General features: G+C 49.3%; 1 protein-coding gene across 2 annotated transcripts; it reads left to right on the plus strand.

The window, feature by feature from the left end:
* Nucleotides 1-155: 155 nt before the first annotated feature.
* LOC113237317 (eIF-2-alpha kinase activator GCN1) lies at nucleotides 156-20,641 on the plus strand. Of its 2 annotated transcripts, XM_026473720.1 has the most exons (38): nucleotides 156-187; nucleotides 264-366; nucleotides 2,444-2,639; nucleotides 3,487-3,670; nucleotides 3,947-4,093; nucleotides 4,186-4,438; nucleotides 4,553-4,731; nucleotides 4,803-5,000; nucleotides 5,282-5,443; nucleotides 5,566-5,725; nucleotides 5,844-6,179; nucleotides 6,254-6,447; nucleotides 7,221-7,399; nucleotides 7,934-8,144; nucleotides 8,222-8,445; nucleotides 8,517-8,896; nucleotides 8,961-9,125; nucleotides 9,193-9,323; nucleotides 9,388-9,524; nucleotides 9,584-9,800; nucleotides 9,873-10,106; nucleotides 10,177-10,371; nucleotides 13,620-13,748; nucleotides 14,371-14,494; nucleotides 14,610-14,846; nucleotides 15,046-15,225; nucleotides 15,308-15,597; nucleotides 15,674-15,869; nucleotides 16,210-16,724; nucleotides 16,793-16,930; nucleotides 17,006-17,158; nucleotides 17,238-17,426; nucleotides 17,503-17,762; nucleotides 17,825-18,146; nucleotides 19,110-19,340; nucleotides 19,417-20,076; nucleotides 20,141-20,371; nucleotides 20,449-20,641. In XM_026473720.1, exons 1-38 carry the CDS (start codon nucleotides 173-175, stop codon nucleotides 20,569-20,571), a joined length of 8,178 nt encoding a protein of 2,725 aa, XP_026329505.1. In that variant the 5' UTR covers nucleotides 156-172; the 3' UTR covers nucleotides 20,572-20,641. The 2 variants fall into 2 exon arrangements, with proteins under 2 accessions (XP_026329505.1, XP_026329507.1); XM_026473722.1 differs by lacking the exons at nucleotides 17,503-17,762; nucleotides 19,417-20,076; nucleotides 20,141-20,371; nucleotides 20,449-20,641 and having other exon boundaries at nucleotides 17,238-17,400; nucleotides 17,835-18,146; nucleotides 19,110-19,240.
* Nucleotides 20,642-21,446: the final 805 nt, after the last annotated feature.

Raw genomic sequence — 21,446 nt, forward strand, 5'->3', positions numbered from 1 at the left:
ATTTTTCGGAAAATTACCCAACAGTAGAATATGACAAACAGCCGTTATTGCCATGTCTACATTGAAGTATAAAAAAAAGTTTTGACAGGGAAATTCTTTTTTGTCTGTGACCAACACGGTACTGTAAGTACGTGTGCTTTTTTGCAAAATTACCCTGAATGTTTTTAAGAAAATGGCAGATTTAGAGGTAAATAGATGATTAATATTCTCCACAACAGAGCAGCTTAACGGGCAGTAATTTACAGGTATAATTTTTTTTTCAGATATCGAAGAAATTAAAAGATATACCTATTAGAATTCAAAGCGCAAGTTTGAAAGAGAGGCGCAAGGTGGTTGAGGAAATTCTGGATGTATTGTCATCCTCAGGTGAGTGGAGGCTGTTTGCTTTATTACGTAGGTGTCAGGGTTACGGCACTGCGCGCAGATGCTGTACATGTGGGATAACTAGGGTTATTTTCGCCCAGCTGTATTGATCGAGGGGGATGTTTTGGTGCGACTGCATTCACCCTCGCCGGGTTCTCGCTGTCTATAGATGCAGTATTGATTACCCCAATTGCTGGTTGTATTATATATATTTCCTACACAAGTATGTAACAGATACTATGCTTAGTTACATGTTATGTGAGACCTTTTTGACTATATGGTGTTTGTCCTATTGATTTCACATGCATGTGATTTGTGAATGATATTGTTATATACTTCGTTACAATCCATTTTGAACAAAAAGTAAACAAACAAAGTCACTGACCTGACCATCGACGGTTTAGTGATGGCCAATTGTAACGCCAACTACAAATCGATTAATTAATTGAATGAATAGATTTGTTCAATTAAGTCATACTAGCGGTTTTCCTTACATAACCTATATAAGCATATTTAAAATTTCAATTTAAATCCTCTTTCAAATCCTTACAGATACTTGTTCAATTGCGATTGAAATGTTCGATTTAATAATCAATTACTAAACTTTAATTGATTGAACCAAATGTTTTTTTTCGAACAGCACTATGCAACCATAGGCATGTCATAGAAGTATAGATGAATATTAACCTCACTTTTAGACTACCATTTCTCAAATACGATTTTACTATGTTATACAAATGAATATTGTTGAAAAAAGTGATGATATATCAAGTCGAAATCTTGGAAATATACATAAAAGTGTTACTTATTCGATTTATTGAGTGATTGCTTTAGAATTTTAACCAAAGAGGTTTGTTTACTTTTTGTTCAAAATGGATTGGTACAGACTATTGTACTATCCTCGAGATAAACAAAAAAATATGTTTTGGAATTTAGAAATTACAAGTCTCTGGAGGAGGCCTATGTTGAAAGACAAGCTGATGATGTGAAAGTAAGTTAATTACAGAAATATGTTGTACACATAATAATGAATTATTAATCTTCATACTGTTTATGTTAAGTATTACGATTGTAAGATAAATAGTTGGTTTTAAGCATCGAGCATATAACCAGAAATAGAGACAATATAAGGGCCATATATTCCTGGTAACACATTAGCGATACAGCTCTTATAAATATCAACTCTCATTTGCACTGAAATATAGATAGGCCAACTACTGACCTGTGTGTACATCTCCGTATATTCCAAAAAATATTCTGTATTTATTGTAATAAAGATAATATCTCTAACAATGCCATGCTGTTCTATTCGGTGGTGTGGGTAAAACAGCAAAACATCTAATTACAAAACAAACGGAATCATGTTTCATCGATAATTAAATATGTAATTTTGCAATTTTCGTCCATATAGCAAAGCTCAAGTTAACTGGTCGATTTGAAGTGAAACAATTGACGACACCCGTCAATTGTCACATTAATGTTATGGCAGAATAGTTTTCAAACAAATTAAATGACATTTTGTCTCTATTTCTGGTTATATACTCGATGGTTTTAAGTATACGAAACTAAGCAGTAGTGGCGCCAAAGTGTGGGAAACAATGCACAGAGGCTGGTAAGGGTTTGTTTTGACCTTGCCGGCACTGGCTGCATGTTCAATTGACATGGTGTCTCACGCAGAGTATTACAAAATATTAGAGGCAGTATTTACTTTAGAGAAAAACATTTAAAAATAAGATAGTATTTTTTTACATATTTAGTATGGGTGTCAGCTACTCATCTGTCTCTTTAAATATTTTTTCCATTCAACCTGTCACTCTGTATAATATACTAAACATTTATGTGTTTACTATAGCACTGTACACACAAGAATGTAGAATTGCACAATGATATAAATTATTATTTTGCGAAATAAATTTTGAATATCGAATTCATGTTTTATTGGAAACAAATAGATAATTAAAAAATAGCATTTAGCTGACTGAGTTCGAAGCAAAAAAACTTCTTTGAATAATATCACATGTTGTAAAAATAATTATAGATTTTTTCCCACATGCACTAAAATATGAACCACACCATCCAGATATCAACGAGGCAGTGGTCAAATTTGTCTGCAAATGCATTACACTCACTCTGCATCGGTACCGAGATACCACGTCGCAATCCTATGTGAGAAGCCTGCTTGCTTGTTTGGTAACCAAGCACCGAGAATGGACCCTCAAGGCATTCTTACCTTTGCTACTGGATATATCAGAGAGTCTCAAACGTACCAGTACATCGTAAGTTTAAGAAAGAAATTACTTCTACAACCTATGCACATGGCGTATTTTGTACGCGTCGACGCGTTTTAACACGATACAAACGCGTTGCCGTAAACCTTTCCCAACGGTCGCAAATTCAACGCGCGTCATCTGCGCCGCAAACGCTGTAATTTTGATAAGAGACAGTTTTAATTTTAGTTTTGTTTGTTAATTTCAGTTAGTTTTTGAAATGAAGCAACCAAAAAGATACAAAAGCATGCACAATGCGTCTTTTTTAACATATCGTAAAATAGATTTAAGATAAATCACTTAAGTAACTGTACTAAGTTACCACTATTCGTTTTTGGGTGTTTATTTTGCATGCATTGCACTAGATTCGAGGTGTGAAAAGGATACAAAATCACAGCAAAAGTTGTCTTCAACATGACATTTTAAGTGTAAACTCTAGTGAAGTATTTAAGCTTCTTGCTTGCAAAGCGATGATGAATTGATTCAAACGCATCAATCTACATTTTTGACCCTCTATGGCGCCGTAATCTGGGTTTCTAAAACGCGGTTCGTCGGTGCGTACAAAATACGCCGTGTGTGTAGGATCTTAGTAGATTTGTAGTTAATTAAATGTTTTAAATGAACATGTCAAGCACAAGTTATTAGTATCTTTGTGTATCGCAAACACATTTTTTTTCTTGTCACTAATGTTAACCTTAAAACTTACCCAAAGTTAAATAACATTAATCTTAAGTGCATTTGTTTTATCTGATATCTGGCCCTATCGATATTTCTGGCCTTATTGGAAAATTGTGTATTAAGTTGATTATGGTCAGTATTCATTTTAGGAAATGATCATTGCATAATTTTTTCACAGAAAAGGCACGTGTCTCTGTGGATACTCAGCCCTACGTTGGTCTACAGTTCTTGCTGATGGGGCTTTGAAAGTCCCTGATGATGAAGCAGTGGATTACAGGGCCTTGGTACTGGCCCAAGCTAATCTACTGGCCGTTGTTACCGCTCATGGTGACAGAAGGTTGAACGAGAAGGCTTATTCTACAGTGAATATTAATACTTTATATTATACTTTCCTTAAGTCCCAAATGTAGCTGGTTAGTTAGATATTTTTAGTACATTATTAACCATGGCGACATTTATTCATGTATGTACGAGGTTCTGTTTGTTTACACTCACTGTAAACAAAACAATCGTAGCTTAACTTAGCTTTTATTTGTGTTTTTGTAAGCACATATTTGAGTTTTTTTCAGGCAATTTCAATTTGAGGGTGTGTATCTGATAAAAATAGCTAGATTATTTAAAATTTATTTTAATTGTAGCTGCACACGTCATGGGTCGGCATTGGCTCAGAACGACTCAAGAAGTGGTCAGAAGTTCTTCTCGCGCAACCAATGGACAGCGGCCCACATGTCTGCGTTACCTTTTCTGCACTTTGCCGTCATTCCTATAGTGTTCTTGAGCATAAGGTGAGGAACAGAAAAATGGACTTAAAATAAAATTAAAATTGGCGCCCAATTTGGAACTCGTAATATTGTAACATTTGTAATTTTTGTTACAGACAAAAATTTTAGAAAGCTTCATAAAAAGTCTGATCAGTGTGAAGATTCGTCCAAATTCTAACTACATCAAAGGCTGCGGCGATCTGCTGCGCCAGCTCCAGAAATCTGAGGTCCAGGAGACTCTTCTACCGGCCCTGCATAAAGCCATGTTGCGTAGTCCGGAAACCATCATTCAAGCCGTGGGGGAAGTCGTGGCGAACCTGAGTGTCCACTTGGACGGCATCATCGTCGACATCGGAAAGGGTTTGATCGGTGGGTAAAAGATTGGCGCCCAACGCGGGACTAAGTGGGGCGTGGCTATGAAATGAAAATGTTTCGTCGGAAGCTCGGAGATAACTCGGTGTACTGTTCGTAAATTGCTCGCAGGCAACCTGCACTCGAAAGACGAGTGGGTCCGGTCGGAAGCCGCGGGCGCGCTTCGGCGCGTGGCGCAGCGCTGCTCCGATCCCGCGGCGGCGCGCGCGCTGCTGTCGCACGCCTTCGCCGAGTACAACGGCGCCAGCGGGAAACTCACCTCCAGCGAGGACAAGATCGCCGTCCTCAATGTGCGTGCAGGCGTCCGCTCGAACGCGCTGCGGCGCGCAGCCGCCTTACGACCGCGCCGTCTTCCGTGCAGGGAGTCGGCACCCTGAGCGAACTGGCCGTGGCCGCGGAGGAGCTGTCGCGGCTGTTCGCGGAGGCCGTGGCGCAGACGGCGCGCGTGCTGGACAGCGAGTCGCACGAGCGCACGCTGTGCGGCGCGCTGGACGCGCTGCGCTGCTGGCTGGCCCGGCTGGGGGGGCCGCTGCCCGACAAGATACTGGACGTGTTTAAGGTCGGTCGCCGCGTTTCGTTTCCGGCGCCAGTCTGCCGGTGCTGACCGTCGAACTAGATTTGATCAAATCCTTGCTTATTCACCGAGGAGTTAGTGTTCAGAGCGAGCACTGAACGAATAAATGGTGTGTCCGCTCGGCACGCGTGCAAATCAACACGAAACAGAATTATAGTTATTTAATTGTGCCATTTGTATTATGTCGTTTCCGTTGTCATGACTCTATTAAAGAAAAGTTACTGAAACATTTATTGTGTTCAATGCGCAATGTTTTCCTTTTGCAGAAAAACCTATCCGCCAAGAGCACGACACAAACGGTGCGGTGTGCGTACGTGTCGCTGGTGTCCCACGCCCTGCAGCACTGTAAGGCTGCGCCGGCGCAGCGCGACGCGCTCGGCCCAATGCTCACCAAGGCTGTGGAGAAGGCCGTGCAGCAGCCGCTGCAGGTTGGCGATGACCTCGATACCTATTGACAGTTTTTTTGTTTTGGTTCTGCAACGTTTCGCGGCGCCCGAAGACGTGACATTTATACTCATGGACCTCTCAAATCCGATTCCTCCTTCCTCAGCATCTGGTAGTAAGCGAAGGCATCTGCGCCATGCTGGGCCTGGTTCTGTTGGATGAGACTCGCGAGCTGCCCGGCAAGACTGCGGTGTGGGCTGCTCTTACGCATGTTGACAAACAGGTGCTGCTGCACGATCGCGTGCTGTCTACCGCCTCGGACGACGGTGAGTTCGATGCCGCGCTTGCACCAAATCGCATACAGGACTCGTTTACATCCTTGCTCTGTCACGCGTTGCCATACTTTTCAACCACAAATAATTACATCGCTTACCTCTTTTACAGTGTTAATACAGGTAGTGCTGTTGTGCAGAATAGTTTTAGAACGATACGAAAGCGTAACCGGCGACGGCAACTCCCCCGTGTACCGCGCGTTAGTACTCGCGTCGCTATCGACCAGCAAGCCGGTGCGAGCGACGGCCCTGAAGGAAGTTAAAAGCGCGCTAGCGGACAAGTCGAAGGCTCAGGTCGCGAAAAATTTGATAGCGAAGCTGAACGAAATATTAGAAGAAGGCAGGATATTCAGCGCGAAGGAAAAGAAAGACGGCGCTGAGGAGAGAGGCGCCGAAGTGACCGGCAAGATGTTGCTGGACTGCGTGCAAGCGTTTTGCTCGTGCAGGGGTAAGTCGTCCTCTCGCTCGAGTGGCGTCCTGCAAGCGGTGGAGACTCACCTCACTCGCCGTGTCCTCCCGTAGACTACCCGCCGGAAGACGCGCAGACGCTGGCGGTGGCGGTGCTGCCGGCCAGTCACCACCCTCTGGCCGCTGCCGTGCTGCGGCGCGCCTGGCTTAAGGTCGTGGCCTTCCTGCGCCTCGACGCCAAGAAGCTCGTCGCGCTATACGCTAACTCGCTCAACAACACCTACATCGCTGGCTTCGCGCCCACTGAGGTGAGTGCGGCTACGGCCTTAGTACTGCGTCATTCGTCGTCGCGGGCCCGTGACGATTGCGTGGCGAGGAGCTCGCACCTTTCAATTCGAACACATTGACCGTGACAAGCGAATGACTTCGAAACTCCTAAAATGTATTCCCGACGTGTGTGTATCAGAACTGAACTGAAATAGCAATACGGGAATATATTGAGCTTCTATTAGACTGGGACTACGCGGATTCCACTGAAGTTCCTTTAAACAGTAAGTTGTTCCAACAGAACAATAAATATAGTTGAGGTGGTTAGTTAGCGTACGATGCGTGCCAACTGTAGGTCTCGAAAGACCTATCAGAGCTCAGTCCGCTATTTTCGCTTTGTATGGTACGGTTGTGTCATTCTTTCGTGCAAATTCTCTAAAATCCTACTAAAATGCCTTATTGTGCTGTTTTGGAGTGCAAAAATGATAACCGCCAAAAATATTTCCCGTAGTGGTATTGCATATCATCGGAAAGTGTTATTTTAGTATAATATTTATCGAAACATTACAAACTCCAATTCGTCGTAGTTCAGAAGTTAAACGCTAGATGGCAGCACATAGGGTAAAGTTTATATTAACAATCCAGAATTTGTTATTTCTTTTTACATTTGAAACTACGACCAATCAATATCAAGATTTTGTAGTGTTTCAAATTAAGAACGTGTGAGTTTTGTCGACACCGGTTCTGATAGTAATTGAGGCCTTCCGTGATTGTTTCAATGTCCTACGTTAACTAGACAATAATAAATTCACAGACGATGTCAAACGTAGTGGCCACATTGGTGGCGACGAACTCGGAGGTGATTGCAGGCAGCGCCATTCAGTGCGCGCTGGAGACGCTGCAGGACCCGGAACTGCTGCGTGTCACGCGCGACGAGTACTTCACCTATCTCATGCCTGAAGGCGAGCTCTACGACAAAAGCGTCATTCCGGGGTTAGTGGTTTCGTGGCGCTGACACGTACATAGCGCACAAAACTCACATGGAGTTATTATTATAATTCGTTTCAATCGATTCTACATGAATGGTAAACAAACAGGTCGTTGACCTGGCCATGGACAGTTTAGTAATGACCAGTTGCACTGCCAATTATAAATTAATTAATTAATTGGATGTTTCGATTTGTTGAATGTTTAATTTAAATCCTTGCACTTATTTGTTTGGTTCAGACAGAAATTACCAGTTTACTAATCAGTTACTAAAATTTAAATTTGCACTATGCAACCATAGATCATCCATAATTAACTTTTTTAAATACAATTTTAAGAAGTTAGATTATTGAAAAAAGTGATGAGGATTCAAAATATACGTGAAAGTGTTATTTATCCCATTTATGGAGTGATTGCTTAAGAATTTCAACGAAACCGGTTCGTTCATCTTTTGTCAATTTTATAGAATGGATCGAAATAAACTACAGATTTTTCGCTAAATCGGAAGATGAAAGTGAATGTGTATCTAACACGTGACAGCAACGAAGACACGAGGGAGATGAACCTGAAACGCGAGAGCAAGGCGTACAGCTACAAGGACCAGCTGGAGGAGCTGCAGCTGCGGCGCGAGCTCGAGGAGAAGAGGCGAAAGGAGGGCAAGGCCAAGGAGGTTTCGCTCACCGCGAAGCAGAAGGAGGCCATTAAGGCTCAGCTGGCGAAAGAGGATCTCGTCAGGCAGAGGCTCACCGCGGTAAGATCTCGTCGTTTCGCTCGCTCGCGAAACGAAATGGTCACGGACAGGAATGCAACGGCGAGTTTGAGTTCCAGCTGAACTCCCGCGCGGTGGCGGCGGTGAAGCTTCTGGCCGCCGTGCAGCGGGGCTCCCCGCTGGCGCTGGCGCTGGCGGCGCGGCGCGTGGTGGAGGCGCTGCTGGCGGCGCTGCGCAGCCCGCTGGCCGCGCCGCTGCTGCTGCCTGCGCACGCGCACCTGCGCCGCGCGCTGATGCCCGCGCACGCCGTCGTGGGGGACACCGTCGCCAGGATCACCTTACGGTCGGCCCTTTTCCCGGCGCCCCCGCGACTCGCTGGCGTCGCTCGTGACGTTGGAAACCCGCTTCGCGCAGGCTCCACAAGCCGCAGTGCGACCTCGACCCCAGTTGGGAGGAGGAAGACCTGACGAAGGCGACGCTCCGCGCCATCAACGCGCTGCACTCGGCCACGGTCGCCGCCAGGGCCGCCGCGCGGGCCGCGGCCGAGGCGAGGGCCGCCGCCAACGTCGCCGCGCGCGAGAAGGCCGCCGCCAGAGCCGCGGCCCGGGCCGCCGCCATCGCCGCCGCCGAGGAGGCCGACGAGCCCGCGCCCATGGACAGCGAAGAGGAAAGCGACACCGAAGAGGAGCAGGACGAGGACGCAGACGGCCGCGGCAAGGGTCCCGGCGTCGCCCCCAAAGAGCACATGTTGACGGGCCCGGGCTTCTGCTACGCGTTCCCGTTGCTCAGGCTGGGTAAGCCGCCGCCGCGGGGCCGCGAAGCCGCGGGGCGGGGCGCCCTGACGCGTGGCCGTTGCAGGGCTGAGCGGCAAGGCGCTGCTCGACGCCGAGCCCACCGTGCTGCGCGGCCTGGCCACCATCAGCGAGCACGCGGCGCAGCGCGGCGGCGGCGGCCCGCGCGACCTGCTGAGGCCCGAGCTCTTCCCCATCGACCGCATGTTCCGGCTGCTCATCGACCTCATCGGTGGGGCCCGCCCTCGCGGCCGCCTGGGCCCGCGGCGCGGCCTCTGAACGACGCGCTCTGCCCGCAGGCGACACGTCCGGCCGCGTGCAGATCGCGTGCGTGCGCGCCCTGCTGGAGACGGCGCAGTGCGCCGCGGGCGGCGACGTCTCGCTCGACGACGTGTACTGCCTGCTGGCGGGGCTGCAGAGTCCCAAGGAGGTCGGGCGCGCGGCGGCGGGCACGGGCCCGGCTGGGGCGGCTCGTAACGGGTGGCGTGTCGCAGGCGGTGCGCGACGCGGCGCTGCGGGGCCTGCTGTGCGTCGCGGACTGCCTGCCCCGGCACCTGGAGGACCCCGACAACGCGCTCGACCTCACCAAGCGGCTGCTCCTCGCCACCTTCGACGTCTCCGAGGACAACAGGTAGGTTCGTGGCGAGCGCCGCGGCTCGGCCGGCGCCGGTGACCGCCCCGTCCGCGCAGGCGGCTGGCCGCCGAGCTGTGGGCCCGCCTGCCGCTGGCGGCCACGTGGAGCCGCGAGGCCGAGCTGCTGGACGCCGTGCGCGCCGAGGTCATGCACCCCGCGGAGCCGCTGCAGCGCGCCGCCGCGCACGCGCTGGCGCACCTGGTGGCGCGCGACGGCCACGACCCCGCCGTCGTGCTGGAAGCGCTGCAGGAGACCTACGACTCCAAGCTGCCGGTGAGCCCCGCCCCGGAGTCCGGCCGCCCCGCCCCGCCGCCCGCCGCCGCCTGACGGCCGCTCCGCCCGCAGATGATCCCGGCGCGGCTGGACCAGTTCGGGCACGTGGTGGAGAAGGCCGTGGACGAGTGGGGCGCCCGGCGCGGCGTGGGCTTCGCGCTGCGCGCGCTGGCGCCGCACCTGCGCGCCGACCAGGTGGCCGGCGCCATGCGCTTCTTCGTGGACCGCGGCCTGGCCGACCGCCACGACGACGTGCGCGCCGAGATGCTGGACGCCGCCATGGCCATCGTCGAGCTGCACGGGAAGGTGCGTCGCTCGCCGGCTCGCGCGGAGCCGACCGAGCCCGTCCTTAGCGAGCGTTCCTCTGCCCGCGCAGGACACGATCAGCAGCCAACTGCCGGTGTTCGAGGAGTTCCTCGACACGGCGCCCAAGTCGAGGGGGTTCGACGCCGTGCGACAGTGCGTGGTGCTGCTGGTGGGCTCGCTGGCGCGGCACCTGGAGCCCACCGACGCCCGCATCGAGCCCATCACGATGCGCCTCATCAGCGCGCTCAACACGCCCAGCCAGCAGGTACCTGCGCGTGCGCGCCGAGCTTTTCGCGTACACTTTTCGTGTAGCGAACTGCGTACTGGAGAATTTCATTTCTAAATTTAAAATTTACGAAACAAAAACGACATGCATAAACCCGCACAGGTTTTTCGCACATTGTGCTATCGTCATCTACACGATATAAAAATTAGACTTCGTATTAAATATTATGAAGATAACCATTGACCTATCAATAAATGGACGTCGGGTCTAAAAATTGTCCAAAGTCAAAGTCGAAGACTATTTATTCCTTAGGTAAAATAAATTTACACTTGAAAACGTCACATTTAAACTACTGCTCGTTCACTACGCTGACCTCCCTGAGAAGAACGAGCAAGAAACTCTAGGGTATGCTCTTTTCAAATAAACTTAAATGCTATGGAATACACTTTGAATCAAATTTGTGTGGATTCTGGAGCCATGTCGTCTTTCCATACATCTTTATCTAACACGTAGTCTTCAATTTTGTAATATGATTTTTCGATCAAAATATTTTTAATGTACTTTTTAAACATAGGAAATGTAAACTTAATATATGCTCCGGAATCTTATTGTAAAAACGTATACAGTTCCCCATAAAAGAGTTGTTTACCTTGGTTAAACGAAATCGTGGTACCATGAGTTTGGACTTAGCTCTAAGGTTAATATTATGGATATCTTCTTTCTTATTGAAATCCGTCCGAACCATTAAATCGTAAACAGAGCATCACCCGCGCGTCAGTTTTCGTTTGCTCGACTGACAGCGCGCTTGCCGATCATGCCGTACTATATAATATCATCAAATCAGCCGGAAAACGTCCACTGCTGAACATAGGCCTCCCCTAAAGATTTGCAGACCAACCGTTCGGACGCGACGTGCATCCATCGATTTTCCGCCTCCCTTACCAGGTCATCCGTCCATCTAGTAGGGGGCCGTCCCCCTGAATGCCCTCCGGTTCGCGGTACTGTATAATAAACAATTTGTAAATATTTTTCTCCGGAAAAAAACGGCTATTTGAAAACTTTCGGAAAATTACTCAGAAGTAGTAATAACACTAATAAGTAACAAAATATGATTGTACTGGTTTTACGGTTTCGCGTTCAAAACTCCTAAAATACATTTGCCCGAAATAGTGTTTGCTCGAATTTTCATAATCCCAAATGTATTTTTTTTTATTACGAAACAAACCTACGGTTTAATCTTTACCTTCATCGTTTCTTTGTGATGAGCAAAGAAAATTCCCTGAAAGCATAACGTTTTTGTTATAAATAGGTTTCGAGATTATGAAAATTTGAGTTTACGTAAACAACTACAGCAACAAGTTGGAATCTAGTAATTCGAAACATCCAATACATTTCTTATAGCACGTCATAGCTAACAAATAGAGAGACGCAGTTCTTTTCACATTTATAATAGTTATATGTATATACAATGTGTTCATTCGCATTTTCGCCATATTTACAGCGATCATTCGATATCCGAAACTGAACCGAAGTCACTAAATATCGAAAAAATAAATCCGAAATTCTTATTTATTTATTTAATTGCAATTGTAGCAGCCACAGACGTGCCAGAATGTCTAACTTCTTCCGACATTCAGGTACGTCTTAGTGCTAGCAAAAGTAACAACCATGCCTTGTGAATCAGCATAAGACACTCGTACCAAATTAGTATAAATAAGTAGCTCAAGCAAAATATACATATTAATATACAGTCATTTACCAACCCACGACTCGTCTATCATCCTCAACCCAACTACCATGGTGAAGTGGTGACCACCAACACCTTTTCACCTGCGCCATGGTAAAGCAATAAACATCGATTCACAACCACCTGAACCTGCTTTATCCAAGCTACTAGGTTCACCAGGTGCAGGTTGCATTACCATCAAGTGCATTTGCGTGACTATTCTTGTGGCACGATGTGGAACGTTTAGTTTACGCAGAGGAGATTATAATTGCGCGCAAAAATCGTCTCTGGTTTCAAAGTTGTGAAGTCAAATCTGCTAAGTTGAAACGAAACTCACTTGGTATTTCCGGTGTGGAGCAGTTGTGGAGCTAGGTACTTCTAGCAATACTTTCATGTAACCTAATGCGGGTAAGTACCAAATCTAAGTTGCAAAAAAGCTTTTTTCAGTCAACTTTTCTAATTAACGTAAAGAATTAGTAAATTATAACAATACTAGTACATATCGAGTTCTTAGGTTTTCGCGATTGTTACACATAGGAAATGAAACTATTTTTCCGGATTTAAATCGCGTATATTTGTTTTTTCAAACAAACCGACGTTTCGGGCCCTTTATAGGTCCCATGGTCACGGTTGACTCAGGAGTCTTCAACCAGTTATGTCTAATATTAATGCAAATCACCATTGACTTACAATTCGATTCGAATGGACGTCGGGTCCGCGCTAAAAAGTGTCCGCACTTGTAAGGCGCTAAAATCGTATACAGAGCGCCAACTCCGCTTTAGTCTTCATTTGTTCTACTGACAGCGCGATACTGCGATGACATTACAATTTAAATTTCGAATAGATTGACTTGGGCCTGTTTTTTCGTGGTTTTTGTATTAGACCCGTCGTCCATTTATTTGTAAGTCAATGCAAATCACCCTATTTTTTCACTATAGTTACAATATTTATTAATTAAATACCTTATTTTTAATTTTACAAAGAAAACATTCCAATTTATGCTATATTAAGTTTTCCAAATTATTTTATTGAATGAATTTTTCTTAAGTTAATTTATTATGTTCAAATACTAGTACATTTATAATCATAATTTAAAAAATAGGTAAATAAGCAACCAAGAAAGATTACGTATCACGTGCAAACGATTTAGGGACAATTAAGCTAAGCTTTGCTAAATACTATTAACCAGAATATTGAACAGAATTTTTTTTAAATATTTTTAGATGATTTACCATTATTTCTTTTTAATTTCTTAAATATGGCGAGAATGCAAGTCAACACTCTGTATAATTAGCACAATTCTTTATTATTACTTTGAGTGAACTTGTACAAAATCCAACATAATATTTATATATAAATTAATAAATATTGACTCTTGTCTTCAAGTAGTTTTCACTAGAAGCTAAGTATGTTGCGTTTTGTTAAGTTTCCTGTAGAAGCTGAATATGGTGAATTTTTGGGCCTTTAAATTGTAGCAAGCAAAATTAAGCAGTATGCAATGACGTTACCTACAATTTAAATTAAATGTCTTAGTTTTTTTATATTTCTGTGTGACTTACAGGTGCAAGAGGCAGTAAGCAACTGCCTGCCGTTCCTGGTGAGCTCGCCGGCAATTGAGAGCGACATCCCGCGCATCATGAACAAGCTCATGAAACAACTGCTCACCGCGGAGAAATATGGCGACAGGAAGGTAACTAATCAACCGCTTCATGTCTAATCTGTCGTTAGTGCAATATTATGCAAATATGCCAAAGTGACGAAGACATTGTGACATCATCAGACCGGTGAGACTCCTCAAAATTTCAAAACAATAGCAGAAAATCACAGATTTATATCACTTGCAGATCCTGAACTTAATAATTGATTTTTGCTTGATAAATACATTTATTAATAAGCAGAATTTTTACCAGCTGATTGTTATTTATTACGAAATACAGTCGACTTAAACACGATGTTAATATTATTATTTATTAAATAATAAAGGGCTTTATGTTTATTGCGGGCAAAGTCTACAACGCCCGAGAACCGTTAAAGCAAAAAGCCAACAGGCAATGTTCGTGGGTTAACCCTGGCGCCCTTTTTTGATCGTCCTTATGCCCCAAAATTTAAAATGCAAAAGCAATAATTATATATTAAGAAAGTATTTAAAATGAAATTTCGTTTACAAAAAAGTAAGTATGTCTATGCAAGAAGTGGGCTCCAAAACAGTGTATGAAATTGCTGCCCAGTGACTTTTCTATTCTCGATTATTTTGCTTCACCTTTGTCTATCTTCTATTTTGCAAATTTAAAATGTCGAAAACTCTCCTCCAGGGAGCAGCATACGGCATCGCGGGCATTATCAAAGGACTCGGAATTTTGTCGCTGAAACAACTGGACGTAATGGGCAAGCTTACTGAAGCCATACAAGAAAAGAAGAACTATAAATTTCGCGAAGGTAAATGTCAAATAATAGATTGCAATTGGATATTCGCAACGGTGCCATCGAGAAAACTACAAATCAAAATTTGTAACCGTCACTGGCTCAATGTTATTGTAATCCTTGTCCACAGGCGCTCTGTTCGGCTTCGAAATGCTGTGCTACAAGCTGGGCCGCCTGTTCGAACCGTACATCGTGCATGTACTCCCGCACCTGCTGATGTGCTTCGGCGACAGCTCGCAGTACGTGCGCGCCGCGGCCGACGACACCGCCAAGCTCATCATGAGCAAACTCAGCGCGCACGGCGTTAAGCTGGTGCTGCCTTCGCTGCTGCAGGCCTTGGAGGATGATAATTGGCGCACTAAAGCTGGTGGGCGTCCATGTCTTTTAACTGAGACCTACCCGCTTCTTTGCGAAGTCTACCGCTTATTAAGTGTCTGTTTATCCGCACGTCGCTCCCGTCGGTGTCCATGCTGCCTTGATCCAAAATGGGAACTTGTGAATGTAACGTATAAATATGTTGCCCCATCATGACATCTTATTCGATTGTGGTCGTTCGACATACGCAGGTTCGGTGGAGCTGCTGGGTGCGATGGCGTACTGTGCGCCGAAGCAGCTGTCGTCGTGCCTGCCGTCCATCGTTCCGAAGCTGATCGAAGTGTTGAGCGATTCGCACATGCGCGTGCAAGACGCAGGCGCTGGCGCGCTCAAGGTCATCGGCTCGGTTATCAGAAATCCCGAGATTCAAGGTATTGTTTAAGGGCGAGCTCTCGTAACTGACATGTTCAGGGTACGTAATAACGACATCTCAAACCCGATCGTTCCTCGTAGCAATCGTGCCAGTCTTACTACAAGCGCTGCAAGACCCCTCCAACAAGACGTCGGCCTGCCTGCAAACGCTGCTGGATACAAAATTCGTGCACTTCATCGACGCGCCGTCTCTGGCGCTGATCATGCCCGTAGTGCAGCGCGCGTTCCTCGACCGCAGCACGGAGACGCGCAAGATGGCCGCGCAGATCATCGGCAACATGTACTCGCTCACCGACCAGAAGGACCTGCAGCCCTATTTGCCCAACATCATTCCTGGGCTGAAGAGCTCGCTGCTCGATCCCGTGCCCGAGGTTGGATTTCGTTGCCACAGTTTGAATCCTCGGCTCGCGAGAGTCGGAAAGCGAACGTGTGGTCGTGCTGGCGCAGGTGCGGTCGGTGTCCGCGCGCGCGCTGGGCGCGATGGTGAAGGGCATGGGCGAGAGCTCGTTCGAGGAGCTGCTGCCCTGGCTGATGCACACGCTCACCTCGGAGACCAGCTCCGTGGACCGCTCCGGCGCCGCGCAGGGCCTGTCCGAGGTCGTCGCCGGCCTCGGGGTGCACAAGCTGCACAAGATCATGCCGGGTACAGTTGTTTTCTATTATCTTGAATGCAGTTCGAGTAAAATAACAGTGTAAGCGAGTTCTTGTTACGAGCTGTTTACAACGTAATCGACATATTTAGCGAAATTTAGTTATTAACAAGAGTAAGCTGTACCTACATTAGCGCCACCTGGTGACAAACTTTTATATCATAAACTCTCAAAACTGTCTGGTTTACACTATACTCGTTCCAACATATAATATAAATAAAATTATCAATAAAACACTAATTACATTATGTATAGAAAATTATGAACAGCGATCATTCTTAGAACAATTGAGCAAGTAATGTGTACGAAGTAGAATAACCAATCTGTGCACAGACATTATAGCGACCGCGGAGCGCACGGACATCGCGCCGCACGTCAAGGACGGCTATATCATGATGTTCATCTACATGCCGGGAGCCTTCACGGACGAGTTCACGCCGTACATCGGCCAGATCATCAACCCCATCCTCACGGCGCTGGCCGACGAGAACGAGTACGTGCGGGAGACCGCACTCAAGGCCGGACAGCGCATCGTCACCTTGTACGCCGAGTCGGCAGTCACCCTGCTGCTGCCCGAGCTGGAGAAGGGGCTCTTCCACGACAACTGGCGCATTCGGTACAGCTCCGTGCAGTTGCTCGGGGACCTGCTGTACCGCGTGTCGGGGGTGTCGGGCAAGATGAGCACGGAGACGGCGTCGGAGGACGACAACTTTGGCACGGAGCACTCCCACAAGGCCATCATGAACGCGCTGGGCAACGATCGGCGCAACCGGGTGCTGGCGGGGCTGTACATGGGCCGCAGCGACGTGGCGCTCATGGTGCGCCAGGCCGCGCTGCACGTCTGGAAGGTGAGGCGGGCCGTCCGCCGCCGGGCCCCGGCCCCCGACGCCCCCGCCACTGACCCGCCGCTCCCCAGGTGGTGGTGACCAACACGCCGAAGACGCTCCGCGAGATCCTGCCCACGCTGTTCGGCCTGCTGCTGGGCTGTCTGGCCTCCACCAACTACGACAAGCGGCAGGTGGCCGCCAGGGCGCTGGGCGATTTGGTGCGCAAGGTACGTTCCGGACGGCACCCGCCGACGCGCTCGCGTCGCCGCCACTGACCCTCAACGCCGACGGCTTCGTTGCAGCTGGGCGAGCGCGTGCTGCCCGAGATCGTGCCCATCCTGGAGCGCGGCCTGCGCTCGGACCGCGCCGACCAGCGCCAAGGCGTGTGCATCGGCCTCAGCGAGATCCTCGCCTCCACGTCCAGGGACGCCGTGCTGAGCTTCGCCGACGGCCTGGTGAGGACGCGCTCCCCGCCACCCCCTCCCCTGCCCCTCCCCTGCGTGGCCCGCCTGACGGCCCCTCGCCGCCCCGCAGGTGCCGACGGTGCGCACGGCGCTGTGCGACCCGCTGCCCGAGGTGCGCGAGGCGGCGGCGCACACCTTCGACAGCCTGCACGCCACCATCGGCAACAAGGCGCTGGACGACATCCTGCCGCCCATGCTGGAGGGGCTGCAGGACCCCGACCCTGACGTGGCCGACGCCACGCTGGACGGCCTCAAGCAGGTGAAGCGTCGCCGGATCTCGGTGCGCCGGCGCAGCGGGGTCCGCGCAGACTCGTACTGGAGCGGGGCGTCGACAGATCATGGCGATAAAGTCCCGCGCGGTGCTGCCGTACCTGGTGCCGGTGCTGACGGCGAGCGGCGGCGGCGGCGTGGACACGCGCGCGCTGTCGGCGCTGGCGGCGGCGGCGGGCCCCGCGCTGGCGCGCCACCTGCCGCGCGTGCTGCCGGCGCTGCTGCTGGCGCTCAAGGCCGCCCGCGGCACGCCGCACGAGGCGCGCGAGCTGGACCACTGCCGCGACGCGCTGCTGCCCGTCGTCGACGTCGCCGGCGTGCGCTGGTAGGCGGCCCCCGCCCCCGCCCCCGCCCTCGCCGCCCCGCGCTCACCGCCCGTGCTTGCAGCATCATCGACACGCTGCTGGAGACGGTGCGCACGACGGAGAGCGAGGGCCGGCGCGCGGCCGCCGCCCTGCTGTGCGCGTACGTCTCGCACAGCAAGGCGGACCTCTCGGCGTACGTGCCGCAGCTGCTCCGAGGCCTGATCCTCCTGTTCGCGGACACCGACTGCGACGTCCTGCAGATGGCGTGGGAGGCGCTCACCGCGCTCACCAAGACGCTGCCGCCCCCGAAGCAGATCCTGCACGTGTCGGACGTGCGGCAGGCCGTCAGATACGCCGCTTCCGATTTTAAGGGAGATTTGCTGCCAGGTTTTTGTCTGTCCAAGGTGAGCTTCGAACCTTAAATGTCGGGTGCTTGTCGGTTACGACCGTGGCGTTTTTTTAATATTTTATACATTGATGATTATTTTCAATTAAATGTCGTATTTACCAACGGTTAGTTGGTATGCACGTAATTATAAATAGAAAATATTTTGCTTTTCGCTGTGAGCAATATTTTTAACCGACTTAAAAAAACAGGAAGATTCTCAATTCGACTGTATCTTTTTTGTATGCATATTACGCGATAACTCATTTAGGCATTTCAGGACCCCGATTCAGAACTCTTCGATATTTTAACCGAAACATTCGATTAGATATCGTTCTCGAATCGAAGGGTGCTTTCCGAGCCATTCAGAGCATTCGAGTTAAACGTTAGATTCTGATTCGGATACGATATCGTTACCCAACCGCGTTTACGGAGTTAGACGGTGAAATAGACTATAAGAAAAATGAAAATCTTATTTATAAATGCTTTTTTAAGACTTTATAGACCTAAAATATACGAATGCTTTGCTTTGTCTTGCTTTAAATTAACTTGAACAAAATCCAGACTTTATTTAAAATAATTAGAGATTTCCATATTACGTTCTTGCTTTGTAAATAATAGGACGTTCGGTAACTTTCATTCGATAACTGTGTTCTGAATAACGTTTGTAGCCTTTGCCGGTCGAGAAGTTCCATTAATCGTACGGGTGTGACATCATTTCGGTTCGGTTTCGAATACGACAGTCTGACGTTCAATTCGGGTGTTGTGAATAAAAATGAAAAGAAATCGTACGATATCAAGGTCGACAACAGAGTTATCGTAAGGTTTTGAATCGACCCCCTGAACCGATTATGTTGTTTGTTTTTTTTTTTTGTTGGAAAGAGGGTACCTCAGTATTGGTTCCATTGAAATTTGAAGAAAGTATTCCACTTATAGGGAATGAATTTATAAAAACGTTACGTATTATGTAAAATCCGTTCAGGGCATAACTCCGATCCTGCCGCTGTTCCGCGAGTCGATCCTGAACGGGATGCCGGAGGACAAGGAAAATGCGGCGCTGATGCTGGGGGAGGTGATCCGGCTCACGTCGGCAGAGGCGCTTCAGCCTTCGGTGGTGCACATCACCGGCCCTCTCATACGCATCCTCGGGGATCGGTTCAACTCCTCGGTCAAAGCTGCCGTGCTGGAGACGCTCGCGCTCTTGCTTTCCAAGGTAACGGCGGCCCCCCGGTCCGTCGCGGTGACGCCGCCCGACTCGTCCGGCTACGGCTCGACGTCGACGTTCGCAGGTGGGCGTGATGCTGAAGCAGTTCCTGCCGCAGCTGCAGACGACGTTCCTCAAGGCGCTGACGGACGCCAACCGCGCGGTGCGCATCAAGGCGGGGCTGGCCATGGCGCAGCTGGTGGTGATCCACACGCGCGCCGACCCGCTGTTCAGCGAGATGCACGCGCACATCAAGAACGCCGAGGACCCGGCCGTGCGCGAGACCATGCTGCAGGCGCTGCGCGCCGTGCTGTCGGCCGGCGCCGACAAGATGTCGGACGCCACGCCGCTGGCGCTGCTGGCCACGCTGTCCAGCGCGCCCTTCCTGGCGCACCCCGAGGATCCGCCGCGCGCGGCCGTGGGCGGCTGCCTGGGCGCGCTGCTGCACTGCCTGCCCAAGCCGCACCGCGACGCCGCGCTGCTGCACCACGTGCTGGCCGCCGCCGACGACTGGCCGCTGCAGCACGGCCGCTCCTGCGCGCTGTTCGTGGCGCTCAAGGAGACGCCCGACCGCGTCTACCGCGACCACTTCGAGGAGAAGATCGAGAAGGCGCTGCTGGGCTATCTGCAGAGCGACCGGATCCCCGTGGCGTGCAACGGCGTGCGCGGCATCGCCTACCTGATGCGCCACCTGCTGCTGAGCGGCCGCGCCGTGCCGTCCGCGATCCTGTCGCAGTTCGTGCGGGTGAGTGCCGCCGGCGCGGCCCGCCCGCGCCCGCGCCCGCCCGCTACAGCCGCGCCCGTTGCAGAGCATGAACCACCCCAGCAACGAGGTGAAGCAGCTGGTGGCGCGCGCCGGCGGGCTGCTGGCGCGCGAGGGCGCGCTGGACGTGCGCGCGGCGCCGGCGGCCGAGGCGCTCAAGGCGCTGCTGCCCGCGCTCGTCAACGGCACCAAGGAGAAGAACACCTACGTGCGCGCCAACTCCGAGCTGGCCCTGCGCGCCATCCTGCGGCTGCCGCACGAGGACGACTTCTGCCAGGTGCGTGGAGAGGGCGGCCGGGGCCCGACCCGCCCGGCCCGCCCGGCCCCGCCCCGACCGACCCCGTCTGCCCGCAGCAATGCCTGGGCCTGCTGGAGGCGGGCGCGCGCGAGGCGCTGAGCGACGTGGTGGCCCGCGTGCTGCGGCGCGCGCACCCCGACTCGCGCATGGAGGACCTGGACTGCACGCTCATCTGCTGAACGCGCCCCGCGCTCGACTGCCCGTTTATTATATTAAAGTTGATGTTATTTATACAAGTCACCGTTTTATTTTATTTTTTCATTTCCTGCGCAGACGAGACGGTGTTGCGGTGTGTGTAAGTATGTACGTTAAGAGTCTATGCGGCCTCAAATGGCTTCGGTTGATTCCGCATAACGGTGAAAGTGTTGAATCGGTCACTTTGAAAAAGGTATATAGTAATAATCGAGGATATATACTGATTACTATACGGTGTGAAAACGCGCTTGCTAAAAATTTTCACAATAGAAAAAACAAACTGACCTCGAAATTGTACAAGAAAACCGCTGTATTCAATACGTTTTTTTTTTCATATCGACTAAACTTAATAGAACACATATACTATACTATATGTACTAAAAGGATATCCGGTAACTATCCTGGGACAATATCCGACCGGATACCGGATATTAAAAACAGAAAAATTCACAGTCAGTACACCAAATAATTTATTAAATAAAGAGGATAGTATAAATAGCAATTACACGATCGTTAATAATCTGTTCATTACTTGTTGTACAGAACTATGAAGTTAGATAACGTTTTCTGTAAATTTAGCACTCACATTGGATGAAAACCAGTATTTCTGCAATAAGTGATAAAACCCTTGACACAGCTTTTCACTATAAACTCTTGTTAAATGTAGGTACTGTCACTTACATACTGAAAGAATCGCAATCAACATCAATTGATTTAAAATATTATGTTTTCCTATGGACAATGTGTAACAATAATAATGAAACGTGTAAATAGATTTAGAAAAAAAAAACTGGTACTTATCAAGTTTTAGAATAATGAGATCACCAACAACAAATTAATGAAACGAAACTGAAACAAA

This window comes from Hyposmocoma kahamanoa, unplaced genomic scaffold (genome assembly GCF_003589595.1).
Source record: "Hyposmocoma kahamanoa isolate Upper Pololo Valley unplaced genomic scaffold, ASM358959v1 93, whole genome shotgun sequence".
Classification (NCBI taxonomy): domain Eukaryota; kingdom Metazoa; phylum Arthropoda; class Insecta; order Lepidoptera; family Cosmopterigidae; genus Hyposmocoma; species Hyposmocoma kahamanoa.

Bases quoted from the DNA above. Each gene is read 5' to 3' on its own strand.
- LOC113237317 (XM_026473720.1), top strand. The intron at 4,732-4,802 runs GTGCGTGCAGGC...TCTTCCGTGCAG, and splicing joins ACAAGATCGCCGTCCTCAAT to GGAGTCGGCACCCTGAGCGA. The intron at 14,495-14,609 runs GTAAATGTCAAA...CCTTGTCCACAG, and splicing joins GAACTATAAATTTCGCGAAG to GCGCTCTGTTCGGCTTCGAA.